Here is a 24,491-nt window from a genome sequence, read left to right as displayed (position 1 = left end):
GATTTTTACAGTATTAAAGATAAATATAATTTGATTGTACTTTTTAGATTTCCATCTATTCCCTCTCTGGATTTGAAGGCCTCTTTCCAATAGTCATAGAATTGGAAATGATCTCCTTATTTGTGACTCGTAAATGGTTATTCTAGGTTATCAGCACTTGCATAATGGTTTTTCTGTCATAGCTCTCGTTCTGGCTTCTCAGCAAGGCTAAATTCCAAATTTCAGTTCTTTGCTACAGTTAGGCCAAAGACTTGGACATGTTCAAGCTGAGTAGATTTACTTGTTATATTTAAATTTTTTTATAACACTTGTATAATAACTGTGTAAAATACCTTTCCATGTATTCTTTATTTGAGCTTCAAATTAAGAATGGCAAGTGTTTTTATCATCCTTTTCAGATGGAGGAACCAAGATTGAGAGGTGTTATAGCTTGTCCAAGTGATGTGACCTTGAATTCTGACTTCACTCCAGGTCTCTTAACTCAGATCACATGTTCTTCATTTTTTAAGTCTTCATAATAATGTCTCCATACATGTGCACTTATGCTTGTGCATGTTTATGCAGCCATAAGTGAAAATGCGTTAACACGTGTGGAGAATCATGCTACTCCAAAGTTGAGCTTTTTTGATAAGCTAGAAAGTATTATTTTACTTAGTCTTAATTAGTATTCTTGGTTATTTTATTAGCGATTGATTTCTTCTCTGCCTACCTCCTAAAAAGACAATGAACATTTAATCAAATATGTGCTACATGCTGGGTGCTGAGATTCAAACAGCTCATGCCCATGAGGATCTTAACATGACACATCAGAAAAATTGTTGATTAGAGTAGTGTAAGTGCTTTATTAGAGATATCACTGGGACTATTATAAGAACAGAGAAAAGAGCTCATGGTCATGAACTGCTTCTCAGAGTTGTCATGAGTTGAGTCTTGAAAGATAAGCAGGAGTTAGCCAGGCAAAAAAGGAAGTGAGGGGGCGGCCTGGTGGTGTAGTAGTTAAGTTCAGCGCATTCCACCTTCGTGGCCTGGGTTTGGTTCCTGGGCGCAGACCTACACCATTCATCAGCCATGCTGTGGCAGTGACCCACATACAACATAGAGGAAGATTGGCCACAGACATTAGCTCGGGGCAAATCTTCTTCAAGCAAAAAGAGGAATATTGAAGACAGATGTCAACTCAGGGCAGATCTTCCTCGGGAAAAAAAAAAAAGGAAAGAAAAGAAATTTCATACAGTGAAACAGCTCAAGAAAGGCATGGATGCATGAAAAATCATTACACATTCCAGCCACTGTAAATAGTTCAGATGCATAGCATGGCAGTTTTTGTTGCAGGGAGTAGATGAGGAAACTAGAGAAGTGGTTAGAGTTCATTGACAAGAAAAGTAAAACTTAAAAAAATCAGAAACCATTTAAGGAGAAAAAAGACAAAGTTCATTGCTTCCTACAGCACAAGACAAAAGGGAAGATACAGGGAGTTATGTAGTTCTCCTTTTTGCTGAACATAAACATGCAAGTACTTCAGAAAGAATAACTTACTTAATAGAAAAAAATAGGAGGAACTGTGAAACTCTTTCTATAGAAATGCTGAGTAATAGTAAATAATATCTTCAGCTGCTGGTTGTGTCCATGTTGATGCATAATTTGAGACTTAAGCCTCTTTTGGTTCTTATATCAAATAAAACTGCCAAAGATTGGGAGATAGATAAGCATAAATATTAGACTGACGTGACTAATGTTAATATTGACCTCTATTACAGGTACAAGGCTAAGATTAGAAAAGAATATAAAGCAAGAAATGAGTTACCTTGAAAAAATTATCACTGCTTTTGATATAAAAAGTATGATGAACATTACCTATTACTTCGTTTACTGTCTCCTACATAAAATTCCAAATGAAAATTTTTTAAAACATGTAACTCAGTTCAAGGAAGAGATATGTTTTCCTTGAGGCTGCTTTATTCCTTTCCCAAATAACGTTTGCCAAAACTTCTAAGATACTGATATCCGTATTTGCAATTCATTGTGAAATCGTAGGGTTTTATTTTTGTATTTGTTCTTAGTCTGATTTTCCGTTTTCTAATTGTTTTTTTCTAATAAGCAAACTCAAATCTGTTGTGAAGAGAGGTAGGGTATTATGTGCATTTGGATACCAGGCAGAAATGAGAGTCCATATACAAAACATACAAAATTATTTGTTCGGTTCATGTTATTTTAAACTGCTCTGAACATGATTTGCAAAGATTCGGAATACCTATATTCTTATCAAAGTTTTCACAATTCTACCCACAGCTGACAGCAAGACCATTACTCTTTGAGAACAATTTCTAGTTTCCTTTTTCACCCTTTCTCTTTCTGAGAATTCATGATTCTTTCAGTGACAGAGGTTGAGACATCGAAGGAAATTGGGAATCAGGATTTGGTGGTGATTGTCCTCATCCATCTGACACTTGGTATATGATGCTACCTTTTGGCATTCACTTCTGAGTATATGTGTTTTTTCTCTAATTATATTTTAGAACTTTTGAGGGTGAAGACTGTGTTTTATACTTACCTTGACCTTAAAATTTGGACTTTCTGGAATAGTTGTATTTCAAATATTCTCCTAATACCAGAAAACTCCTGATTTTTTGAGTCAGAAAATATGCTTACTCGTAACTTCAATCTTTACACGTAACACAAAGATCTAGCAAATTGTTAAAGGCACTGAACAGATACTTGCTGATCATATTTTTCTTCTTTGAACCTCCACATGATTATATTTATACTTCTGTAGTATGCATCTGTCTTTTATTGTTTATAATTGTGTAATTTGCCTTATCTCTTCTCACATCTACACACATACACACCCACATCCACACACACCCCTTCACCGCCACAAACACTAGATTTTGAACTCCTTGAGGGCAAGGACTGCTTCTTCCTCATTCCTGGGGTTGAGAACCAATGAAAAATGTATCTCTAATCGTCAATTTTTTTATGTCAACCATAAGTAGGAGTGGAAAGAAAGAAAGAAGGAAGATAGCTTAGATAATGGAGGTTTCTTATGGCACCTTTTTTTAAAGGAGAGAGAAAGAGAAGCTGACTTAGAGATTCTAGTTAAATTTATAGTGCTACTGTACTATAAGTTGATTGAAATTGAAGCAGACTACCAAGAGAAATGATAGATGTCTGCTACTTTAAAAGTAGGGTGGTCAGCCACCTATTTTGAATGGTTTGGATATTTGCCTTTTGATTTGTTTGTATAAATGAGTTTGATTTTTCTGATTCTAGGGGTAATGGGAGAGAAACACTAGAGACATCATCACAGGAAAGTGTTAGATAAAGCATTAAAGACAACCACAAATATTTAGGCTTGTTAGATTTAATTAATGTAGTTACATGAGAAAATTCATTTTCTGACTCTTTTCTCTAATTTGGAACTGTTGGTATGTTATTTGTATGAAATGAAACATCTTAGTTTTGTGTATTAATATGATAAACGTGGGAAGGTGGATATACGTGAACTTGAAAATCCCAAATTATAGAATTTCAAAAACTTAAAAGTAATTCAGTGATAATCTTGTCTAATATCTTACTTTATAAGTGAAACAACTAAGGCAAGGATCATTTAATGACTTACTAGTATGACAGATGCTTTGTCTGTAATACTTGGCATTTTATGCTTATCTCTATGAGCAGTTGTCGCACAGCCCTGTAGTCATCCGTTTCCTTGCTCTTCCGTCCGTCCTTGCCGCCTCCTCTCTCTTTCGTTGAACAAATATTGTATTTACTGAGCATCTCTTATGTACCAGACACTGTGCATATGGGATGAGTGAGCCAACAAAGTCACTGCCCTCATGGAGCCAACATTCATGTGGTGAAAACAGACCAGAAACAAATAAATAGAGGCGTTAAAATAAACTGGTGGTAATAAATGCTCTGAATAAAATTAAAACAAGAAAAGGGGATAGAGAGTGGTGGGGTGCCATCCTAGATTATTAGATTGAGTGGTCAGAGAAGGCCACTCTGAAGAGGTGAATTTTGAGAAGAAACCTGAATGAAGTGAAAGAAACAAGTCATGAATATCTAGGGGAAGAACATTCCAGGCAAAAGAAACAGCAAATGGAAGGCTTTGAGGTGGGAACATACTTGACCTGTTTCAGGAACAGCAAGGAGGCCAGGGTGGCTGGAAAGCAGTGAGCAATGAAGACAATGGTATGAAATGAGATAGGAGAGGTAATGAAGGGCCACATCATAGAGGGCTTTGTAGGACTTTGGATTTTATACTGGGAGTGATGGGAAGCTTTTGGAGGCTTGAGAGTAGGGAAGAAACATGAACGAGATTTATGTTTTAAAAGGATCCCTCTGGCTGCTGCTTGGAGAATAGACTATGGAGGCAAGAGCTGAAGGGAAATCAAGTGGGAGGCTATTGCAATAATCCAGGTGAGAGATGGTGAGGTGGCTGGATCACAAATATGTAACTTCTTAGGAGCAGGGATATATGTTATTCATCCATAACCTCAGGGCTTACCACAGGGTTTGATTCTTAATAGGTTCCCAGTTAATTTCGTTAAGTGAATAAAACAAATGCAGCATTCTTGTCACTTTTCCATACACTAAGCTGCCATTGAGAGGTTTTACAAGAGGTCTTCACTGTAATTTTAACATCACTGGCCATGGGCCACTTTAGTACTTCTTAACCTGGGTCAGCCTACTTCCATTGTTTATAGATTCAGCCCAAATGAGCTAATATTTAGCCAAAGAGGCTAAAATTATTCTAGAGAAGACAACAGCTTAGATAACCAAATAGGAAAGGACTCAAGGTAAAGATAAAACTCCCACTTCACAAACTCAAGTTATAAAGTAGTAAGGCCTTAATTTCCGTAGCATTTTGTATTTTACAGCATATATACACTCATATATTCACAGTCACTCTATGAGGAAGTAATTAATGCTTTTCCTGTTTTATACACTTAGACTCAGAAGTTAAGTAATTTGTTTATAATCACATAGCCAGCAAGTGGCACATTCCCAAAACCAGATATGCCATTTTCAGATCCTTTATTCTTTCTACTGTGTTCATAAATTTATTTATCAAACGACCATCTGTTGAATGTATCATGCACCATGATAGATAATGGGAATGATGACATAAACAAGACCCCAGTGGTGATCTTGTAGCAGCTGATAGTGTAGTGGAGGAATCCGGTATGAAAATCAAAGATTTTAATAAGGTTTGTAAATCCTGTAAGTTAAGCACAAGATATTTTTTGGTTTTCTATATACAATTACTACAATATAAGGTAAAATAAATACTTCTCCCAGTATTCTAGCAGCTGCCTGAGGGTGTATTCCATGTTTTCTTATTTTAGGAAGTGGACTTGAATAAAAATGGCATGGCAATGTAATAAATTTATTGTATATTATTGATAGACATCAAAATCTATACTGTATCTTCTGAAATCCATAAGATGTCTTGCACAGCTTTAGAGTTCCAGCTTTGTAGATGTTATTTCCTAAGCTCAAAATAGTACATTTATTTTAGGATTACTAAGGTCTTAATTTTGCCTTTGCAAGGGCACTAGGCTTGATAGTGTCATACGGTTAGAGGAATAGATTACGTGTAGAAAGATATGATTTGGTCTTAGAATTACCCAGTTTAGTCAGACCCTTACGTTGGAATGTAGGTTATGATAAAATCAGAATAATTACACCACCACATTGAGAGGAAGAGAGTGGAAATACCACAGACTTCTGAATTAAAAGATGAATTATTATTTCCTTTCTGTTCTTCTCTTGCTTAAATAACTTACTTATTCTTTTTGAAATATATGTTTGAACAAGTGAGAAAGTACACCTGTCAAAAAGTTAACCAGCTGAGGGGCCAGCCCCATGGCTTAGCGGTTAATTGCGCACTCCGCTACTGGCGGCCTGGGTTCGGATCCCGGGCGTGCACCAACGCACCGCTTCTCCGGCCATGCTGAGGCCGCATCCCACATACAGCAACTAGAAGGATGTGCAGCTATGACATACAACTATCTACTGGGGCTTTGGGAAAAAAAAAGAGGAGGATTGGCAGTAGATGTTAGCTCAGAGCCGGTCTTCCTCAGCAAAAACAGGAGGATTAGCATGGATGTTAGCTCAGGGCTGATCTTCCTCACACACACACACACACAAACCAGCTGAGAACCATTGTCAGCATTAATTTTCCTTTAATAAATGACTCTCTGAAGCTATTTAGCAGTCTGTAATCTAGATACAAAGCTATTGACCTATGATGGGTAGTGATGGATTTGTTTGTAAGCTTTGACTTAAATCGTCTACTTAATTTCTCTAGGTCAGATCAACGGGATTAGGAGTAAGGGTGGTTATGTGGTTTGAATAAAAATGGCTGTAGAAATTGAGCAAAATAATTGTAAAACGTTAATGATCCACCATCTTGGTAAAGTAAATTAGAAACTAACAAAGTGACAGTCACTTAAACTTCCGCATTATCACAAATGTTCAAATGACACAGATTGGCTAATTAAAAGCGTTTGTTATAATTGAGTTTCTGTACATAATTCCAAAGTGTGTCTGAAAATAATGCAAAATAATGTAATTTAACCATATGTGTGAGCATCTCAGGCTTTCATAACATGTGGGCACTCCCTTTTCCAAGATTGTTTGGCTAACATCATGCTGACTTCTTTTGCTTTTTTTTTTTGGAGGAAGATCCGCCCTGAGCTAACATCTGCCTATCCTCCTCTTTTTTTGCTGAGGAAGACTGGCCCTGGGCTAACATCCATGCCCATCTTCCTCCACTTTATGTGGGATGCCGCCACAGCATGGCTTGCCAAGCGGTGCGTCGGTGCACAACCAGGATCCGAACCAGCGAACCCCGGGCCACCGCAGCGGAGCGCGCACACCCAACCGCTTGCGCCACCGGGCCCGCCCCTGACTTCTTTTGCTTTTAATAATTAGATAAAAATAGTATGCACTGTAAAATAGAAAGGCTACTTGATTTGGCAATAGCAAAATACAATTTGAATGAAATAGGGATCTTCTCACTTAGGCTTTTTATGTGTAAAAACTGTGTATTTCATTGAATAAATTAAATTCAAAAGTAGGCCCTTACTCGCAGCTGTGTCTATTCTAGTGGTCAGGTTTGATACCTAGTACAGACAATTACGGTTTCTTTATTCCTAGCTATACTATAAAATAAGGTGTAAAGGCAGAAATTGTACTCATATAACTCTTCCACATACTTTCCTAGTTTTGATCAGCAAAACCTAACTTGAAAATTATGAATTAAGACTTCTCTAATACTAACAATACTAATAATACTCTGGGTTTTATTTTATAGTTAATAAAAATTTAAATGAATGAAGCTTTCCTCCCTTTTTAGGACAAGTCTAGGCCATGTTTTCTGGGCTAAAGTAGAAGTTGTTTCTCCAATCATTTCAGTCAATGAACATGCATCAAACCTTTGTTAAAATTACTAAGTAGCCAGACCAAAGTTTATTTCTTCTTCCTGCTCATATCGCTAGGAGTGAATTGCCCAAAAGGCGTATAGCAGGAGGGAAAAGAAAAATCAAATAATATCAGAAAGTGCACCTCGGAATAATCAGTCTAAATAAAAAACCCTTTTCTTTACCTTAAAAAAGAATCTTACCGTCTGAAATGCTTATTTATGCTGAAATGCTACTTATTTATGGGAGAAAGAGCCAGGTCTCTCTCTTTCTACATCTCATCTGTAGATAGTATGCAGAGAGCTAGTGAGTGAGCCAGAGACCTCGAATTCAAATTTGGGCTGCAGACCCCTCTGGCTGCTCCTGTGCTGGTCAGGGCACAAGTAACGTTTTTCATACTTTCTCTTACTAAATAGATTTCTTAGGAGAATAATAGATGCATGGGAATAATAAAATTCACATTTCAAATTCCCATGTCTGTCATGCCGTGATTGCGCCAAATATTTGAGATGAATTGAGAAGGAGAGTTTGACTGAATCTGTATATTTCTCTTGGTTTATGATTAACCTGCATGATACGTGATTATTAAAATATTCCAGGAGGGATTTAGAGTATCTTACATATGTCTGACATAAATACAATTTGGAGGCAAGATATTTTCATTTGATTTGGGGGTTTTCTCTAATTTTACTATCTACTTAAACACTTGGAGAAATGTATCCTTCTGCTTCTAACCTTTTACCCCCAAACCATTCAGGTGTAGGAGCTGCTCGGTCTGGGAACCTCACGTTTATGGTGGGAGGAGTTGAAGACGAATTTGCTGCTGCCCAAGAGTTGCTGGGGTGCATGGGCTCCCATGTCGTGTATTGTGGAGCTGTTGGGACTGGGCAGGTAACATTTTCACACTAATGACCCTGACTTGATGATGAAAAATCGGCTAACGTTCATTTCTCTTTCCTGAGCACATTCTTATTCCTTCTTACTCTGTTCAATCTATCGATTCTTTGTTTGCTCAGATTTTCTTAAATTAATTTGGAATAAATTAGTTTTCCATCAGTCCTGGTGGAATTAAATAGACATCGGCCAGTTAACTTATTTAAAAAAGATATCAAAAGTTCCATCATTCATATTTTGACTAATCATCCCAGTAACCACTGAAATCATCCTTAAAATTGTTTCTATATGAAGTGCTCATGTTGTCTGAATTGCTATTATCCTCCATCTAATTTTGTAATTACTTGCTACAGCTCTGTTTATAGTACAGTCATGTAGAAGTAACCTATGCACTTTAATCTTTTTCTTGAAAACCAAATAATTTTCATTTAGAAATATGTTATATCAATTCTCTAATCAGATAGAGGTGAATGACAACTCTGACATCAAAAGCATTATCCTGGGGCCAGCCTGGTGGCGTAGTGGTTAAGTTCATGCATTCCACTTCTGTGGCTCGGGGTTTGCAGGTTCAGATCCCAGGCGCAGATGTATGTACTGCTTATCAAGCCATGCTGTGGCAGGTATCCCACATATGAAGTAGAGGAAGATGGGCACGGATGTTAGCCCAGGGCCAATCTTCCTCAGCAAAAAAGAGGAGGATTGGCAACAGATGTTAGCTCAGAGGTAATCTTCCTCACCAGAAAAAAAAAAAAGGAGTTATCCCCCTCCCACCCAGCACACATACTCTCATTCATTCCGTCACTCCTCTTAATGCTTTGTCCTGGTCACTGGCAGCCTCTGATCTTATTCTTAGATATATCTATTGTCTCCATTCCCTTGTCCAGTCAGTCTCCAAGTTCTATTGATTTTTGCTTCAGTGCCTCTCATTGTTGACTGTTTTCTCCATTCCATACGTTACAATCCAGTCTTTCTCTCATCATCTCACCTCATTTACTGCTCAGAGGACCTAATGGGTCTCTGGCTGCCAGGTTTACCGCTCTGCCCAACACTGTACCAAAACCAACTCCATCAAGATGCTTGTATCATCATAGACTTCCCCATTCTGAAACTTTGAATAGATTCCTGTGTCCTAGGGGTCTATTTCAAATTTTAACTCTCCACCCCAGCTGTCATAGCTCTTGCCCCAGTCTTAACTATCAAATTTCTCACCATTCCTTAAAATATATGCACATGAGTCCATTTTCTTACTGTTCTCAGGAACATCCCTTATATGTTTAATGCCATATATGTTTAGTGTATATGCTCTTATATATTTAATCCCTCTTATATATTTACCTTTTTCCCTGCTCTCCTATTTTCTCTCTCTTGCCTATTTAAATCCTGCCTGGCCTTATGAGAGATGGTTTCAGGTTCCACTTCCTCTCTGCTCCTGCCCTCAGTGATCTTGTTTCTCTGAACTCCTGCTCTCTATCTCGTAGCCATACAATTTGCCACTTAATTGTTTTTGTTTGTTTGTTACCTTTGCATTCAGTGTGTACTCTCATTTCCCCAATTAGAATGTAAGCCCCATTCCTTAAAGAGCAGTCGTACTAGGGATGTAATATACAACATGATGACTGTAGTTAACTCTGCTCTGTGATATATTGTTGTTCAGCGAGTAAACCATAGAGTTCTCATCACGAGGAAAAAAATATATACACATATATTTTTTGTATCTATATGAGATGATTCATGTTTACTAAACTTATTGTGGTAATCATTGCATGATATATGTAAGTCAAATCATTATGCTGTACAACCTAAGCTTATATAGTGCTATATGTCAACTATATCTCAATAAAACTGGGGGAATAAAAAAGAGCAGTCATGCCACATAGATCAATATTCCCTATAGGACTGAGGCTACAGGAGGAGCTTGGTCACCACTGCGGGGCTCTTACCTAGTGGAAGAAACTCCCCAGTCTGCTTTGGGATAACTTGTTAGGCTGGGAGGGAGGCATACGGTACCATGTTCCTTTCCCCATTTGAGAGAATCAACAGTTGAATGCTCTTACTTTTAGAAAGAAGCCTGTAGAATTGGGTAAAGAACAACTTCCTATAAGTTATAACTTGAAAATAAACATATTTAACGTGTACTCTATTTTCAGGCTGCAAAGATCTGCAACAACATGCTGTTAGGTATTAGTATGATTGGAACTGCTGAAGCTATGAATCTTGGAATCAGGTTTGTTGAATAGCACATTTTCATACACTAAAAATTTTTATGAGCTTTCCTAATTGATTTTCTGATGTTGAAAAGAAATATTCATGAGAAATAAATGAGTTGATGGAGGAACATTTTGAAAGTACTTCATTATTGAACTTTCATAGACTTTGCTTATTTGATGACCAATAGGACCCTGAAGAGCGTGAATACTCTTTGCCATAGCCGTAAAATGTATTGCGCTGTATGTTAGTAGTTACATTATCCTTTTTATATGGGAGCTCCATTTCTTCTGTTATGTTGAAATGCAAGAAACACTTTTACTATAAAATTTAAACATACTTTGGCAGTATAGGACAAATTTGTGTAAAACGCAGTTTTAATGTATAGTCAATTCAAGTAATATGCTACCACGTGACTGGTTTTATGTCTCTATTTTAAATATAGTCCTCAAAATCTACACTAAAAGGGCTCTTGGTTGTTTATTCTCAGGGTAAACTGGATGGCATTCGTAAAGCTGCAACTCATGTGCATAACTCTTTCATTTTAACTTGCCTGTGTTTTGTTACTTTACATTAAGGATATATCTTTCCATTAAAATAAAATGGCATTTATACTTTGCTTAAAGTGAATCAGGACTCTGTTTTTCCTACGATGATGATCATCCTTTAGAATGTTTAAGGTTAATGTCTTAATTTTAACCTTTAATCTTTTGAGTTAGGAATGCTACATATGATTAATCACCTAATTAAATTTTTGAATGTTTTGTGTTTCATGAATATAATAAATACACATTTCTTACTTTAGAAAATGTTTAGTGAGCAAGATACTTTATTCAGGTGTTTTCTTCATGCTTCCCAAAACTGCTTACCAAACATATCACAAATCAGAGTAGTGTTTCATATCACAGCTTTTGATAAAAGCAATAAAAAGAGCCAAAGTGCTTGAGATATTTTTTAAAACACAGTAATGGATTCACATTTCCTCTTAATTACCATATCAAGATGCTGTTGTATTATTGAATTGCCCTTGTCTCAGATGTTAAACTATCTTGACCTATTAAGTTGTCATGTTGTAATTGAGATAAAAGAGGAATTTGCTTTGCATCAGCGCTAATTGGTTTATCAATATCCTGTACCATTTACATTTTAAAATTGAATGTCTGTAAGATGGTAAGGCATATCTGTAGAAAGCCTTAATAAAACTGGTAGTATATAGGAAGCTGTTCAGAGTGTTATGTCTGTGTTGTAGCCAGTTTTAGGGTATGGGTCACTTATCATAATTGAAAAACAAGTTACCACTAACTTGTTTTTATGTCCATCCTGTAGGCTAATTTCATGGAAGAGGAAAATGTAAATTTCTGGCACCAAAATTGCATACAAAATTAATTGATGTTGACAATAGGATTAGAGCATTAGTATGCATACGCATCTTTAGAATTTTATCTTCATTTTTCTGGATGTAAATGAATATATAATGAAAAAGTAAAAGCCTGGATGAATCTAGGTTATACTATACTGAGATTTCCCTCTTTATCTTTTCCAGTTTATTTTGTATTCTGCTTCTTACTTTGAGCATCACTGGATCAGGATGTTCCTTAGGCATAGTGATGCATCCTCTGGCATTCCTCAGATAATTTTCCTAGCAAAACTCTTATTAGATGATCATTTGCCATTCTAAAATGAAGTTTTTGTATGGTAAGTGCTTGTGGAATTCTTAATTCCAAACACTAGCTAATAAAGAATAGTGTAAAAATCGGTTGAATCAAATGAATAAAATGTATACAATGAAATGTGTACATTGGCTACTAGAGTGGGTTTGTTATCAGAGAGAAGATGAGCAGTGATGAAATTCCAAATAGAAATGTTAAGAGCAGAAACAATAAGTAGATTTTCCCTTACTGTTGGACTTGATCCACTATGATCAAAACAATGCTTAGAAAGATGAAACTTTTAAATGTTTAACACAAAACTCTACATACATTACTGGTACTGATATATATATTTATATATATAATATTTACATATATATAAAAAAGTATTTGAACACAAAGCAGAAAATCACTAGTTTTACTTAACTGTTACAATACTTTGTAAATTTCTGGTGCTTCAGATTGTACTAATGAATTGCTTATTTTCATAACATTAGGGTTTTATCAGTTTATCTTACAAAGATTCTCAGTGGTTTGAAAGTCCTAAAAATGATTGCTTCTGCTATTGTCTTTTCTCCATGGTTTACAGACGTGGTTTAAAATGACAGGATTGTTCTCTAATAGAGTATAGAGAGCGGCCACGATTTATTGAGCTTTGCAAGGTGAAAGAGAAAATTGGCATCAGCAAGCATAAATTCCCAAGTAGTAGATTCCCACGAAGTAGTACAGCATCAAAGTGGTTCAGCCACATTTATGTTCTGTTCACTGTGAAGTGAAATTTTTTTTAGAGCATTAATGTCAACATTTACAAATTGAGTCACCTATTCCTATGAAGTGATCATTTCTGATTAATTTCATTCTATAAGTCAGTGTTTTTTCCAGGACACTGATGTTTCCCTTTTTTTTAAAAGTAGAAGAATAAAATCTTACAGTTTGGAATTTTTATTGACCCTATGATCTTTCACATGAATCTTTATGGATGTTAGTGAAATTTTAAAATGCTGTAAAAAAAAAAGCGTAAAAAATATTAGTACACAACATATTCTAGTCTGAGAATCTTTTTTATTAGACCTTTCTGCCTTCTAATTGGGTTTTAGTTAGGACTCAGAACATAATTTTATGGCACTGAGAGTGCCCTCCTTGCATTAGAAAGGTTTGTACCTGTGCATCACATAGGAACAATGTTGATAATGTGGGTTTTGTTGTTTTGTTTTTATTTTTGCTCCACCGGAAATTGTTTTTTTGGTTTTTCAATATTGGTGGTATAACAAGTTATTTGCATTACCAACCAGGGCCCAGGCCCCTCCAGCAACAACCATCATGTCTTCTTCCACTATAAGAAACTTAGAACAGTTGAACTTCTGGAAGGCTGTTCAGGATGAGAACTATCCCACAAGCATGATTTTAGTTTCTTGGCTGCTGCCCTTAGAAGAAGATGTCTTTTCCTTTAGGTGATGATGAAGCCTCTTAGTTGATACTTTAATAGATATAACAAATGGCAAAAGGTGTGTAATAAAAGTTTGACCAAATTTCTTAATAACCTGATGAAATGCCATCAGACTGGCTGATTGACTGTTAAGTTCACTATCCACATGACCCAGGGAGACTCAGGATGGTGCGAGTTTGGATGTCTATCAATGCCTGCATCCCAGCTTTGCCACAGACTTACGCTTTTCTCATCTATAAAATGACAAAAATAATAGTATCTATACAAAGGGTTGTTGTGAGGATTAAATGAGTTAATCCATGTAAATCTTTTACAACAGTTCCTGGCACATAGTAGATGCTCTGTACGTGGTAGTTATTGATGTGATGGTGGTGGTGGTTAGTATTTCAATTGAGTTGTCCTTTAAAGTTTTTTTCTTTGTAACACTTCTCACTAGCTGGCATTATATATTTATTTGTTTGTTTATTGCCTGTCTCCCCAACTAGAATGCAAGCTCCGTGATGGGGATTGGCTTTGTCTGCTCTTTGCCCTATCTTAAGAACATACCTGGCACACAGAAGGCATTCAGGGAAGATTTGTCAAGTGGATGAGGAGAGGAGAGAGGGAGGGAGAGAGGCACTTTTCCTGCCTCAGGTAACAGTACCTGGATGTGTGTCGTAACTGGCCCATTCCTGGAGGGCAGGCACAGCTTCTTCTTAGCTTCTTTCCTGTGGTCTCCTTGGCTCCAAGCACAGCAGATCTGTGTAAACATTGGTGAATAAGCGAATGATTGATTAAAACTGACACGATCTTGGATGTGTCATTTTCAGATCTGTTCCTCTGTTACAAACATCTCAGTTTAGTGACATAATTTGCTACAGGTAGTATAGATACTTATAGAGAATATAAAGTGAACAAACTTTTTTGGTCCTTAGAAGCCTTGGTTATAGTGAAGGCAAATGTTTGGATTCTCTTTAATTTTGTTACAGTTGATGTATCGTTTTTACTTCTCCCAAAAGTTCATTTAAAATTCTTGTGTTTTAAAGGTGAGTGGATTTGACACAGTGACGTTTATTTGAGTTGCGTTATATATGCGGTCAGAGTGATGAATTCATTCTGTTTGTATCAGAGAACATTCCAGCAATTGTAGAGCCACATGCACGCACACGCGCACTCTCAAACCATATCCAGTGGCAAGTTATTATGGGGACTGACAGACTGTCATCCTTTTGATGGCTTGAGCTGTATATCTCCTGAGCAGCAATGGGGCTCTTATGCAGAAAGTATCATATGTTCCCAGCCAATTTACAGGGAAACAGCAATAACATTTTATCATGGTTGAGAGCCCAGTAGCTGCTTCCTATTAAACTTGCCCTTTCAGATACCTGTCTTGGATTAATTTGTTGATTTCAAATGGAAACTCAGTCTTCTCCAGTGAAGCATGACGTTCTAGGATAGACTCTGAATGACAATTACTGTGTATTCTAGCTGGTTTCAGACCATTACAAGCCTTGGGCACAGTGGAAGACAGAGGACTTTAGTAACTGATTTTAATACCATGTCTGATTTTAACTGTCAGTTATATGTGTGCCAGTGAAAGAATCCTCAGAAAGATGAAATGCAAAACACTTCTAACTTGCTCTTTTTAATGATACACTTTGCTGTAGGGTGGGGAGAGGAAAAGCGGAGAGGGAGTAACCATCTCCTGAAGGGAATCAGCACGGTGGGGAAGCATCAAACTTGAAAAGTGAGCACATTAACAACTGCCCCCTCATTTTTTTGTGTGCCCTTCAGGATGCTTCTAAATAATCATGTGTTTACCAAAAAGGGTTCCATAAATCAGTGCCGGTATTTTTCCTCGAACATTCAAGAAAAATGCGATGTAGGGTTTTACAAAGGATAATAAGCTTTGCTCACCATTTTGGTGAGTATTTTAGACAGATCATGAATTTCTTTAGCAACGAAGACTTGTGAGGTACTGCCAAGTATAACCTAGTAGAGTATATGCAATGTCAATGTATTGGATACATACATAGAGGGAAGTAACTCTGCTGCTTTAAATGTGATGTGCCGTTTTAAAAGAAAATCTAAATTAGGAAGCCCCTAAATTATATTTCAAATGGGAGGGAAAAGTGATATTTTGGAGTCTTTAAAAATATTCCCTGCTCACGGAATACATACATGTTCTTGAAAATTTGTGCTTAGAGAATATATTTTCAGTTTACAGCAAATTAACTAATTATTAATTTGTGTTTTTACTTTTCACAATTATTCCCTAAGCACATTGGCTTTATCTTTTCCTAAGTCATCTGTTACAACAGCATACTGATAGCCTAATTTTATTTAAAGAGGAAAGAAAGCATCAGTAGCAAACTACACGTGATAAATTTGGATCTTTGTAAAAGAGTGAATGAAACTGTTGAGTTTCTTTCTGCATTCTACAATTGAACAGAATGTATGATAGCTGATTTAAATTGAATCTTCTGTCTCTCTTATAATCTTTAGTAAAAACCCCTCATTATATCATGGCCCACCATATGAATTCATATACGTGGCATGCCATATAGTATTCCTTGAACCACAGCTACTCTTGGAAAGCCTAATTACATAACAGTTGTATTACATGAGAAGTCCATACATGCCTTGGCTGTTAGCTCTAGCCCCATATTCTGCATTGGAAAAATGTTTTACTGGTCATGATATTCAGATTTGGAAATAAACAGACGTATATTTTGAACACATAAAGTAAATAAGAACTTAAGCATGCCAAAATGCACCATTCGTTTAACATTTATATGTGTCTTTTTTCAATCTTTTTTTATTCTGGAAGAGATTGGTTATAAGAAAAGGCAGAAAGCTTTTATGACAATTGTTTTATAATGGCTCTTTGTATGAAAGAAACCAGCAAATTGCTGGGTATAAAGTTTTATTTGAAACTTGATTCAGTGATACTTAGCAAAACTGTGCTTCCCAAACAGCATTAAGATACTTAGAATCAATGTAATATAGCAATTGGGTTCCACTTTTCTCTGGGTCCACATTGAACAGCCGTTTATGCCCTCAGCTCAGTGATAGAACAAATGATGTTTCCGCTTGGGCAAGCTTTGTTTTATCAGGATCAGTAACCTTATCAGCAGTTGACCCAGAACTATAATGCATGTCTCTGAATAGATAGCATATGTCACAACTCGGTGCAGACTTGCTTCATAAGCAAGATTGTCTAATGAAGATTTAATAAACAAGGAAAAGTTTGCAGCAAGAAATGTCTTCTTCTATAATGATAACTTCTCTTAAGCTCATTTCATTGCTCATGACTCATCTCTTGAATTTATTCTCATAAAAGTTAGTAGAATAAATATACATATAAATGCATCCACACAGACTCCCATGATACATAGTTATTCTGTCCATATTTCTTTCTGAAATATATCATTTGTGAGTAAAGAATGTATAATTTAGATTATCATATTGGTTTAAGGTTCATATGTGACACATAAATGCAGTAATGTCCAAAAGACTAGAAGACCCATGTGTGTGATAAACCAATAGCACTTTTATGTGATTGTGTATTCTTTCTTGAAAGTAGGATAGTATAGAAGGTTTTCTCTCAGTGTAGAATGTCCTGGCTCAGAAATGTGTAATCACTAGCTTTTAATACCCTATAATTTAAGATTGGATTCTTCACTCTCATCAAACTGCTTTGATATTTGAAGACATATAACAAATGGAGAGAGAAGATGGAGCATCCTCATATGTAAATAAGTCACGCATGACTTGTACATTTTGACATTTAACACTTCTTTTCTTTGACCTTTGACAGGTTAGGCCTTGACCCAAAACTATTGGCTAAAATTCTAAATATGAGCTCAGGACGGTGTTGGTCAAGTGACAGTTACAATCCTGTACCTGGGGTGATGGATGGAGTTCCTTCAGCTAATAACTATCAGGGTGGATTCGGAACAACACTCATGGCTAAGGTATGATAAATGCAGACTACCCAAAAGAGGGAAAAAATGTTTAATAGTCTAATTCCCCTCCCCCCGTCCCTCCCTCCCTCCCTCTCTCTCTCTCCCCCTCCTGTTCCCTTTTAACAAAGCGTATGTCTATCCTAAAAGGCAAGACTACTAAAATAGTTACTCACTTTCTCATTCGAAATGCGTTAAAACTCAGCTTAGATAAAAATCCTTACCTTATTCATTTTTTTATTCCTGGCCTTTCAGATGAGAAGAATGGGCTGGGATTTTTCTTTTGTGCTTGGATTTGTTTGTAATTTGAGCTGGTAAAATTTTGTTCTTCATCATAAATTTACCAAGTCCTTAGAATGGAAGCAGTAAGAATTTTCTGATGGTTTATAATACATTGACATTGGATATACCTATCACAAAAGAAGAGAGGATCTTTCTCATCATACTAGATTTCTAAATACATCTTCCTGCTTTAAGAATATATATGTATTTGTGTGTAAAGTCATTTGAAAAGCAAATTGTTGGCCTCCTCTCGTTTGTGATCTCAACGTTAGGAAATACTTTTTGTTGTTTTTTTTTTTTTTTTAAAGATTTTATTTATTTATTTTTCCCCCCAAAGCCCCAGTAGATAGTTGTGTGTCATAGCTGCACATCCTTGTAGTTGCTGTATGTGGGACGCGGCCTCAGCATGGCCGGAGAAGCAGCGCGTCGGTGCGAGCCCGGGATCCGAACCCGGGTCGCCAGCAGTGGAGCGCGCTCACTTAACCACTAAGCCACGGGGCCGGCCCAGGAAATACTTTTTGGATGAACAGACTTTCAGATTTCTGCATAGAGCTTATTCCCCGCGCCCCACTCCCGCAATTGACTTTTTTCCCCTGGGTTACAAAAGTAATAACACACATGTGTGGATACCATACTCAGCTTACTGTCCTTCATTCCCCATGACATTCTGTCCATTCTACTTTTTGAATAGGCCTTGAATTCATCCAGTTCCTCCTTCTGCTACTACCAGTGTCTTGACTGAGCCTCATTTAGATTAGACCACATCAGCCCTTAACTTGTCTCCTTCCCTTTCATCCTCGTCTTCTCCAGTTCATTTTCCACACCATGGTAAAGAGTGGGCTTCCTAAAATGTAAAAACCTGATTATGTCGTTTCTCCCAAGTCTCTTTCATGGTTGCAATTGCTTGTAGGTTCAAGTCCATCTCTGCCAGCTGTCTTACAAGGCCCTCCATGATTTGGCCCTGGCTTGCCTCACCAGCTCATTTTTGCCTTCCCACCCTCCTCTCCTTGCTTCAGCCATACTGAACTCATTTCTGCCTCTTGTTCTCTCCCGCTTGCAAACCTCCGTGCTTGCTGTTCCCCCTGCCTGGATTGTTCTTCCTTGTCCCCCGACCCCAGCTTTTGGCACAGTACCTGTCACATTGTCGGCACACTTTAAATATTTATTGGGTGAAGCAATATTTGAAACTATGTTTCTTATTTTGCAGTTTTCTTTCTCTTCATGTTTCATTTAAGAAAGTATTTATTTTTATGCCAATCTGTACCTCGTATTTAGGTTTGCATATCCTCTACACAGGCTTTTATAATTGTGCTTTGTGGCTGTTGTTGGAAACAGAAAGTAGCTCCTTAAGTGTACTGTTTTCATCAAAGCTGCAGGGTGATTTATTAGGGCACATGGAAGAAGGAGAGAATCACGTTTGTGCCCAGTTTCCGTTACATATCTGTATGAAGTAGGTTGAGACCTATTAGCTTATTTGTTTCCTAAAATACTGCTAATGGCTCAAACGGAAGAAACAGCTGACAAGTCAAGTGTAATAAGAAGTAGAGGCTTCTAATCAGAAGGGGATGAATTTGTCCAGCTCCTGCCCTTCTGTAGGGCTGGCTTTGCTTTGGGACTCTCCACCGTAGCTGTCCCCTACTCTGTGTTACACCTTTCCTTTAGTTGTTTTCTCCAGTGTTCTGCCACTGTGAATGTCCTTCCTTTAAAATTATTTTCTTGATAATACAATATAGCTTTTTCAACTAATAGCATAAGACAGTGCAGTAGTAAAACATGTTTACTGTTCTCTTTTACTTTCATTTCCTCTGTGAAATGCACTTGTCATTTCCCTTAGAAAGAAGAAGACCTCTTAATTTTGTTAAGAATGAGAGTACTTAGAAACAAACTTTTAAAAATCTTTCATCACCTCAGATAGCTGTTAGCAAAAACACCATAGCTAATTAGATTTGTGTAGAGAAATTGATAGAGATTTTAAAAATCCCGCATTGGTGCTACAGTGATTAAAGCAGTTGTACCTGCTTGGGCAGATCAAGGCTTTACTACTAAGAGATATTTTGCTCAACTGCCATTGAATCTCATTGTGCTGGAGGATATGATGTTAGCATGTCATTGAGGAAGAGGCTTGTACATTATGTCTAGGTCTTAACATCATAAAATTCTAACATATTATGTATGTATAATCAGAACATAATTAGTAGAAAAAGTAGATCATTCTTCAGAACTCTCCAACCTAGAAGTCAGTTTCTGATGGACACTAAGGAACGACTTACGGAAAATCATGACAACTCTTGGTACTCCCCCAATATACTGTTTCCTTGTAAAACATAACAAATCGGTCCTCCATTAATTTGTTGAAACCTTTTTGCAATTGTTTTATATTTTTTTTGAACCACCCAGTGAGCTCATAAATATTTTGATTAGTGGAGTATTTGTTTGTTTTAAATTATATATTATAAGCTTCAAAGGATGCTTTCTTTTTCTGACATGTCAGGATTGACAAGCTACTCAGGCTTTTATGGACTAATCACCTTCCTCTTTGTAGAATGTCCGTCCTTTAAGGTAGCAGCCACGAAAGCTGTTTTAGTTTCCCTTTTTTTTTGGTTTTATTAGCTCTTATTTGGTATATTTACTTGCCCCTTTAAAAAAAAACTCTATTAGACTTTTCTTCTCGATAGTGTTTTCTTCTCCTCAGTATGTTATGCTTACTCTAAGTTCTTATATTCTAGTTATATTACTAGGCTAAAAATTAAATGCAGTTTTTCTATGTAGATTTTCTCTCTGTCATTTAAAAATAAGTGCACCTTGCAGATGTGCTGCAAAATGATGTCGACGAAAGAGGCTCGTTTGCTTGGCTGGGTATAAGCAGTAACGTGGCTGTCCACATTTGTTAGGTGTGTGAGTATTAATTAAACTTGCTTTTAAGTGGAACCTATAGAACAATTTAAGGTTAAGTAGATTTTCCAAATCTATATGTTTACAGGTGAAAATTATACAAATAAGCACAAAATAATGTTTGCACCTGTAGCATCGTACATATTCAAGAGGCTAGAGATTTAAGTCATTCTTTAAATTTTCCTTATTTTTTCTTTGATTTATTTTCTCCTTTGAGTGGATGGTATCAGTAACTGCTTGGTTATCAAGGATGTTCCCCAAAGAGTAGAAATATTTCTTGTCTTGCTTCTTATCTTCCCCTTTCATTGCTTGTTGACTTTTCCATTGGTGGGGGAAATGAGGGTGGTAATGGTAAGAAGAAAATCTAGTTGGTTTTTCCACTTGTTTGCAGCTCTTATAAAATCACAAATAGAATGAAATGTAGGAATATTGTTTCAATTATCCATGTCTTCATTGTCTTCCATTTATCCCAGATATTTCAAGTTTGGACAAGATTCCATTTTTATGGTAGTACATATACATTAGCTACAGCTTAACTATAAAAGATTTATAATGTTAACCTTTTTCTGTATTTAAACAGCTGTAGTTTTTCTGAAACTCTCGGAATGAAGCATTAGCTTTCTGAGATGTTAAAGGGTTGTTGCCAAGATGATTGTCCCATGGCACTTAAAATAAAATCCAAACTCCTTACCAAACATATTAAAGCTTCCGTGTTCTGCCTCTGCCCATCCCCACGCTATTTTTCCTCCCCAGCCCCTTTGCTCACTCTAATTCAGCCTCACTGGCCTTCTTTCTATTTCTTGAATATCCAAGCCCTGTCCCACCACAGAGCCTTTACTTTGCTGTTCCATCTGCCTGAAACTCTCTTCCCCCAGCTCTCCAAAGAGCTCACTACTGCCTAATATTCAGATCTTACGTCAAGTGTCTTCGCCTCAGGGAGGTCTTCCCTAAACATTTCATCTAACAGAACTCTCTTCCTTCCAGCCCACCTCTTGCTGTCCATCACTTTCTAACCCCTTACTCTGCTTTATTTTTCTTCATAGCACTTGTCATTGTCTGGAATTTTAGTATTTGTTTTGTTGTCACTCTTCCACTGGACAGTGAGCTTCACGAGAACAGTGACTTGGTTTTGTCATGACTGTCACCAGCATTTAGAACAGTGCCCAGCACACAGATGTTGCTAAATATTTATATTGTTGAATGAGAGATTGGATGGATATTCAGTAGTTCCATAATGGGGTTTGTCTTAGGCTTACAGATTTCTGCAGATTTGAGAAAGCATTTCCCTATGTGATCTCACCTGTATAATAACCCCTGTGCAAGGTCAAAACAAGACAGATAGGTCTGGTGGAGGGTGGAGGAGTGGAGAGGACACTTGGGAATCGAGGTTTCTGTCTGGAGCAGTTTTGCAGCCCTATGAAAGCACTTATAAAAATATATATAATTTACCATAGTGCTTCTAAGTATCTTGTTTTTTCAGGCTTCATTTTTCCTTCTTTGAAACCAAAGCATTAGGAGCCACAGTTCCAGAGTGAGCTCTGACTACCAGTCTCAACGTGTTTCCTCCTGCCCTTGTTTGATTTAGGATCTGGGATTAGCACAAGACTCTGCTACCAACACAAAGAGCCCAATCTTTCTGGGAAGTCAAGCCCATCAGATCTACAGGATGATGTGTGCAAAGGGCTACTCAAAGAAAGACTTCTCGTCCGTGTTCCAGTTTCTACGAGAGGAGGAGACCTTCTGAGTTTGCACCTTGGCCGTGGACACTGTTGGAAACCAAACTCTGTCTCAGAGCCTCCTTAGAGCTCACTCCACAAGTAAATGGGCTTAATCAAAGGTCACCTGCCTGCTTTTGATTGTCTAGGTCACAGTAAACCCCAGGATTTTTCACCCACTTTTAACTGCTTATTCTTTTTATCTATTTAGCAAACATATATTATCTATAATTTTTTTTCTGCAAGCCACTGATGGTCTCTGCTAACTAGCTGACTGACCTTTCTCAAAAGTTTGATCCCTGAATGTCTTCAACTAAATCATTGCATACTTCAATCAGGATATTATTTACTCCACTTTATAAATAAAACCAAATACTCTTTCAACGGGATGAAACCTATCTTAAAGGAAGGAAAAGAAATTGGTGTGAGCAAAGGAGTTAGGGAAAGGAGAAGTCTAGTGAATTACTACCTGTCCTCCTCAGGAAGTTTGTCCTGTTAACCAAGTGGTGGTATTCTTGCATTACTGAGGTTACTGATTTACTTTCCAGGGAGTTGACAGAGCAAGAGAACACCTGGCTGCATGTCTTATAATTTGGATTCCGTTACAGTATCTTAGTGTGTCCCTCTTGTAACGACTCCCAATACTCAGCAAACTTGTTCTTATATTTTGCTTCCTTGTACTTTCTTACTACATATTTTTTGACTTCAAGTGAATGACATCTTTAGACCTCTTTCAGAGCCAAGCAGATATTTGCTTTAGATAATTATTACATTATTCTAAATATAACCATATTATTTTGAATTCAAATAAATTTCTATGCTGATAATACTTTACTTGGAGTTTTTGTGTTTTCTCAACCATTTGGTGAACAATGAAATGCTCTGACAAACTGGTGTTGCTGACTAATGGGGAAAGGATGGGAAGAAGGGGAAGGGAGAGGAGGTCAAAAGGAACCAAGCTCTGAATTGGCCAGTGGCAAGCCAGCATCCTGTCTCTCTACCTGAATCCTAATGGACGTTCATTTGAATGTTTTCTAGGTTGTGGGTGTTATAGGAATTCAGCCTCATTAAATGTAATATGTCCCAATATGGAGCACAGTTGCCACTTTCCCTACCTCAACCCCTAGAAATATTCCAGGTGATAGACCTAGATACCAAATTTGGCGGAAAGTACTACTACTTCCATCATTTTCCTGGTGATAAATAATTCCCAGCACTTTTATAAGTGCTGGGGCTACAGTGGTGAACAAACGAGACAAAATCCTGCCTTTGTAGATCATAAATTCTGGTGTCTTGTGTGTATATGTGAGGAGGTGAAGAAAATAGATGTTTAATGCTTATGTCAGGTGATAATAAGGGCTAAAAGGAAAAATAAAGCAGGATAAGGGGGATGGATGGGGAGTGCCAGGGGTATTTTGTTAGGGTGACAAGGGGAGTTCTGTTTGATAAAGTGGCATTTGAGCAGGAATAAGAAGGAAGTAAGGGAGCAAGCCATGCAGATATCTGAGGAAAGAACATTCTCGGCACAGGGAACAGAAAGTACAGAGGCCCCGAGATAGGATAACACTAGATATGAGGAATAACAAGGAGGCTGTAAGTGAAGTGTCATGAGATGAGGGGGCCAGATCATGTAGGACCTTGGAGGCTATGTTAGGACATTGGCTTTTATTCTGAGTGAAACAGGCCATGTATCAGCAAAAGCTAACTGATACACTGCTACCCCCAAATTTAGTGGCTTAAAATAATAAATGTTTATTATTTTTCAAGATTCTTTAGCTTGACTGTGTTACTGTTCTGCACTGGGCCAACTCATCTGGAGCTGGAGGGTCTAGTTTGGCCTCACTCAGCTGGGACAGCTGGGATGGTTGGGGCTTCTCTCCACATGGTCACTCATCCTCCAGGAGGCTAACCCAAGTTTGTTCACATGGTGGCAGAAGGACTCCCAGCAGCAACATAGGACAAGCCCCGATGAACAAGCACTCTTCAAGCCTCTGCTTGCTTCATGTCTGCACTGTACCATTGGCCAAAGCAAG

The 24,491-nt window shown here is 37.3% G+C and overlaps 1 protein-coding gene across 1 annotated transcript in view; it reads left to right on the top strand.

The window, feature by feature from the left end:
* The window catches only part of HIBADH (3-hydroxyisobutyrate dehydrogenase), a 113,561-nt gene extending 90,269 nt beyond the window's left edge, over positions 1-23,292 (top strand). Inside the window, exons 5-8 of the mRNA XM_058527518.1 lie at positions 8,188-8,321; positions 10,472-10,548; positions 17,425-17,581; positions 22,329-23,292. Coding sequence (XP_058383501.1) covers positions 8,188-8,321; positions 10,472-10,548; positions 17,425-17,581; positions 22,329-22,487 — 527 coding nt within the window. The 3' untranslated portion in view covers positions 22,488-23,292. The remainder of the gene's footprint in view (positions 1-8,187; positions 8,322-10,471; positions 10,549-17,424; positions 17,582-22,328) is intronic.
* Positions 23,293-24,491: the final 1,199 nt, after the last annotated feature.

Source organism: Diceros bicornis, chromosome 3 (genome assembly GCF_020826845.1).
Source record: "Diceros bicornis minor isolate mBicDic1 chromosome 3, mDicBic1.mat.cur, whole genome shotgun sequence".
Classification (NCBI taxonomy): domain Eukaryota; kingdom Metazoa; phylum Chordata; class Mammalia; order Perissodactyla; family Rhinocerotidae; genus Diceros; species Diceros bicornis.
This window is presented reverse-complemented; position numbering and strand designations above follow the sequence as displayed.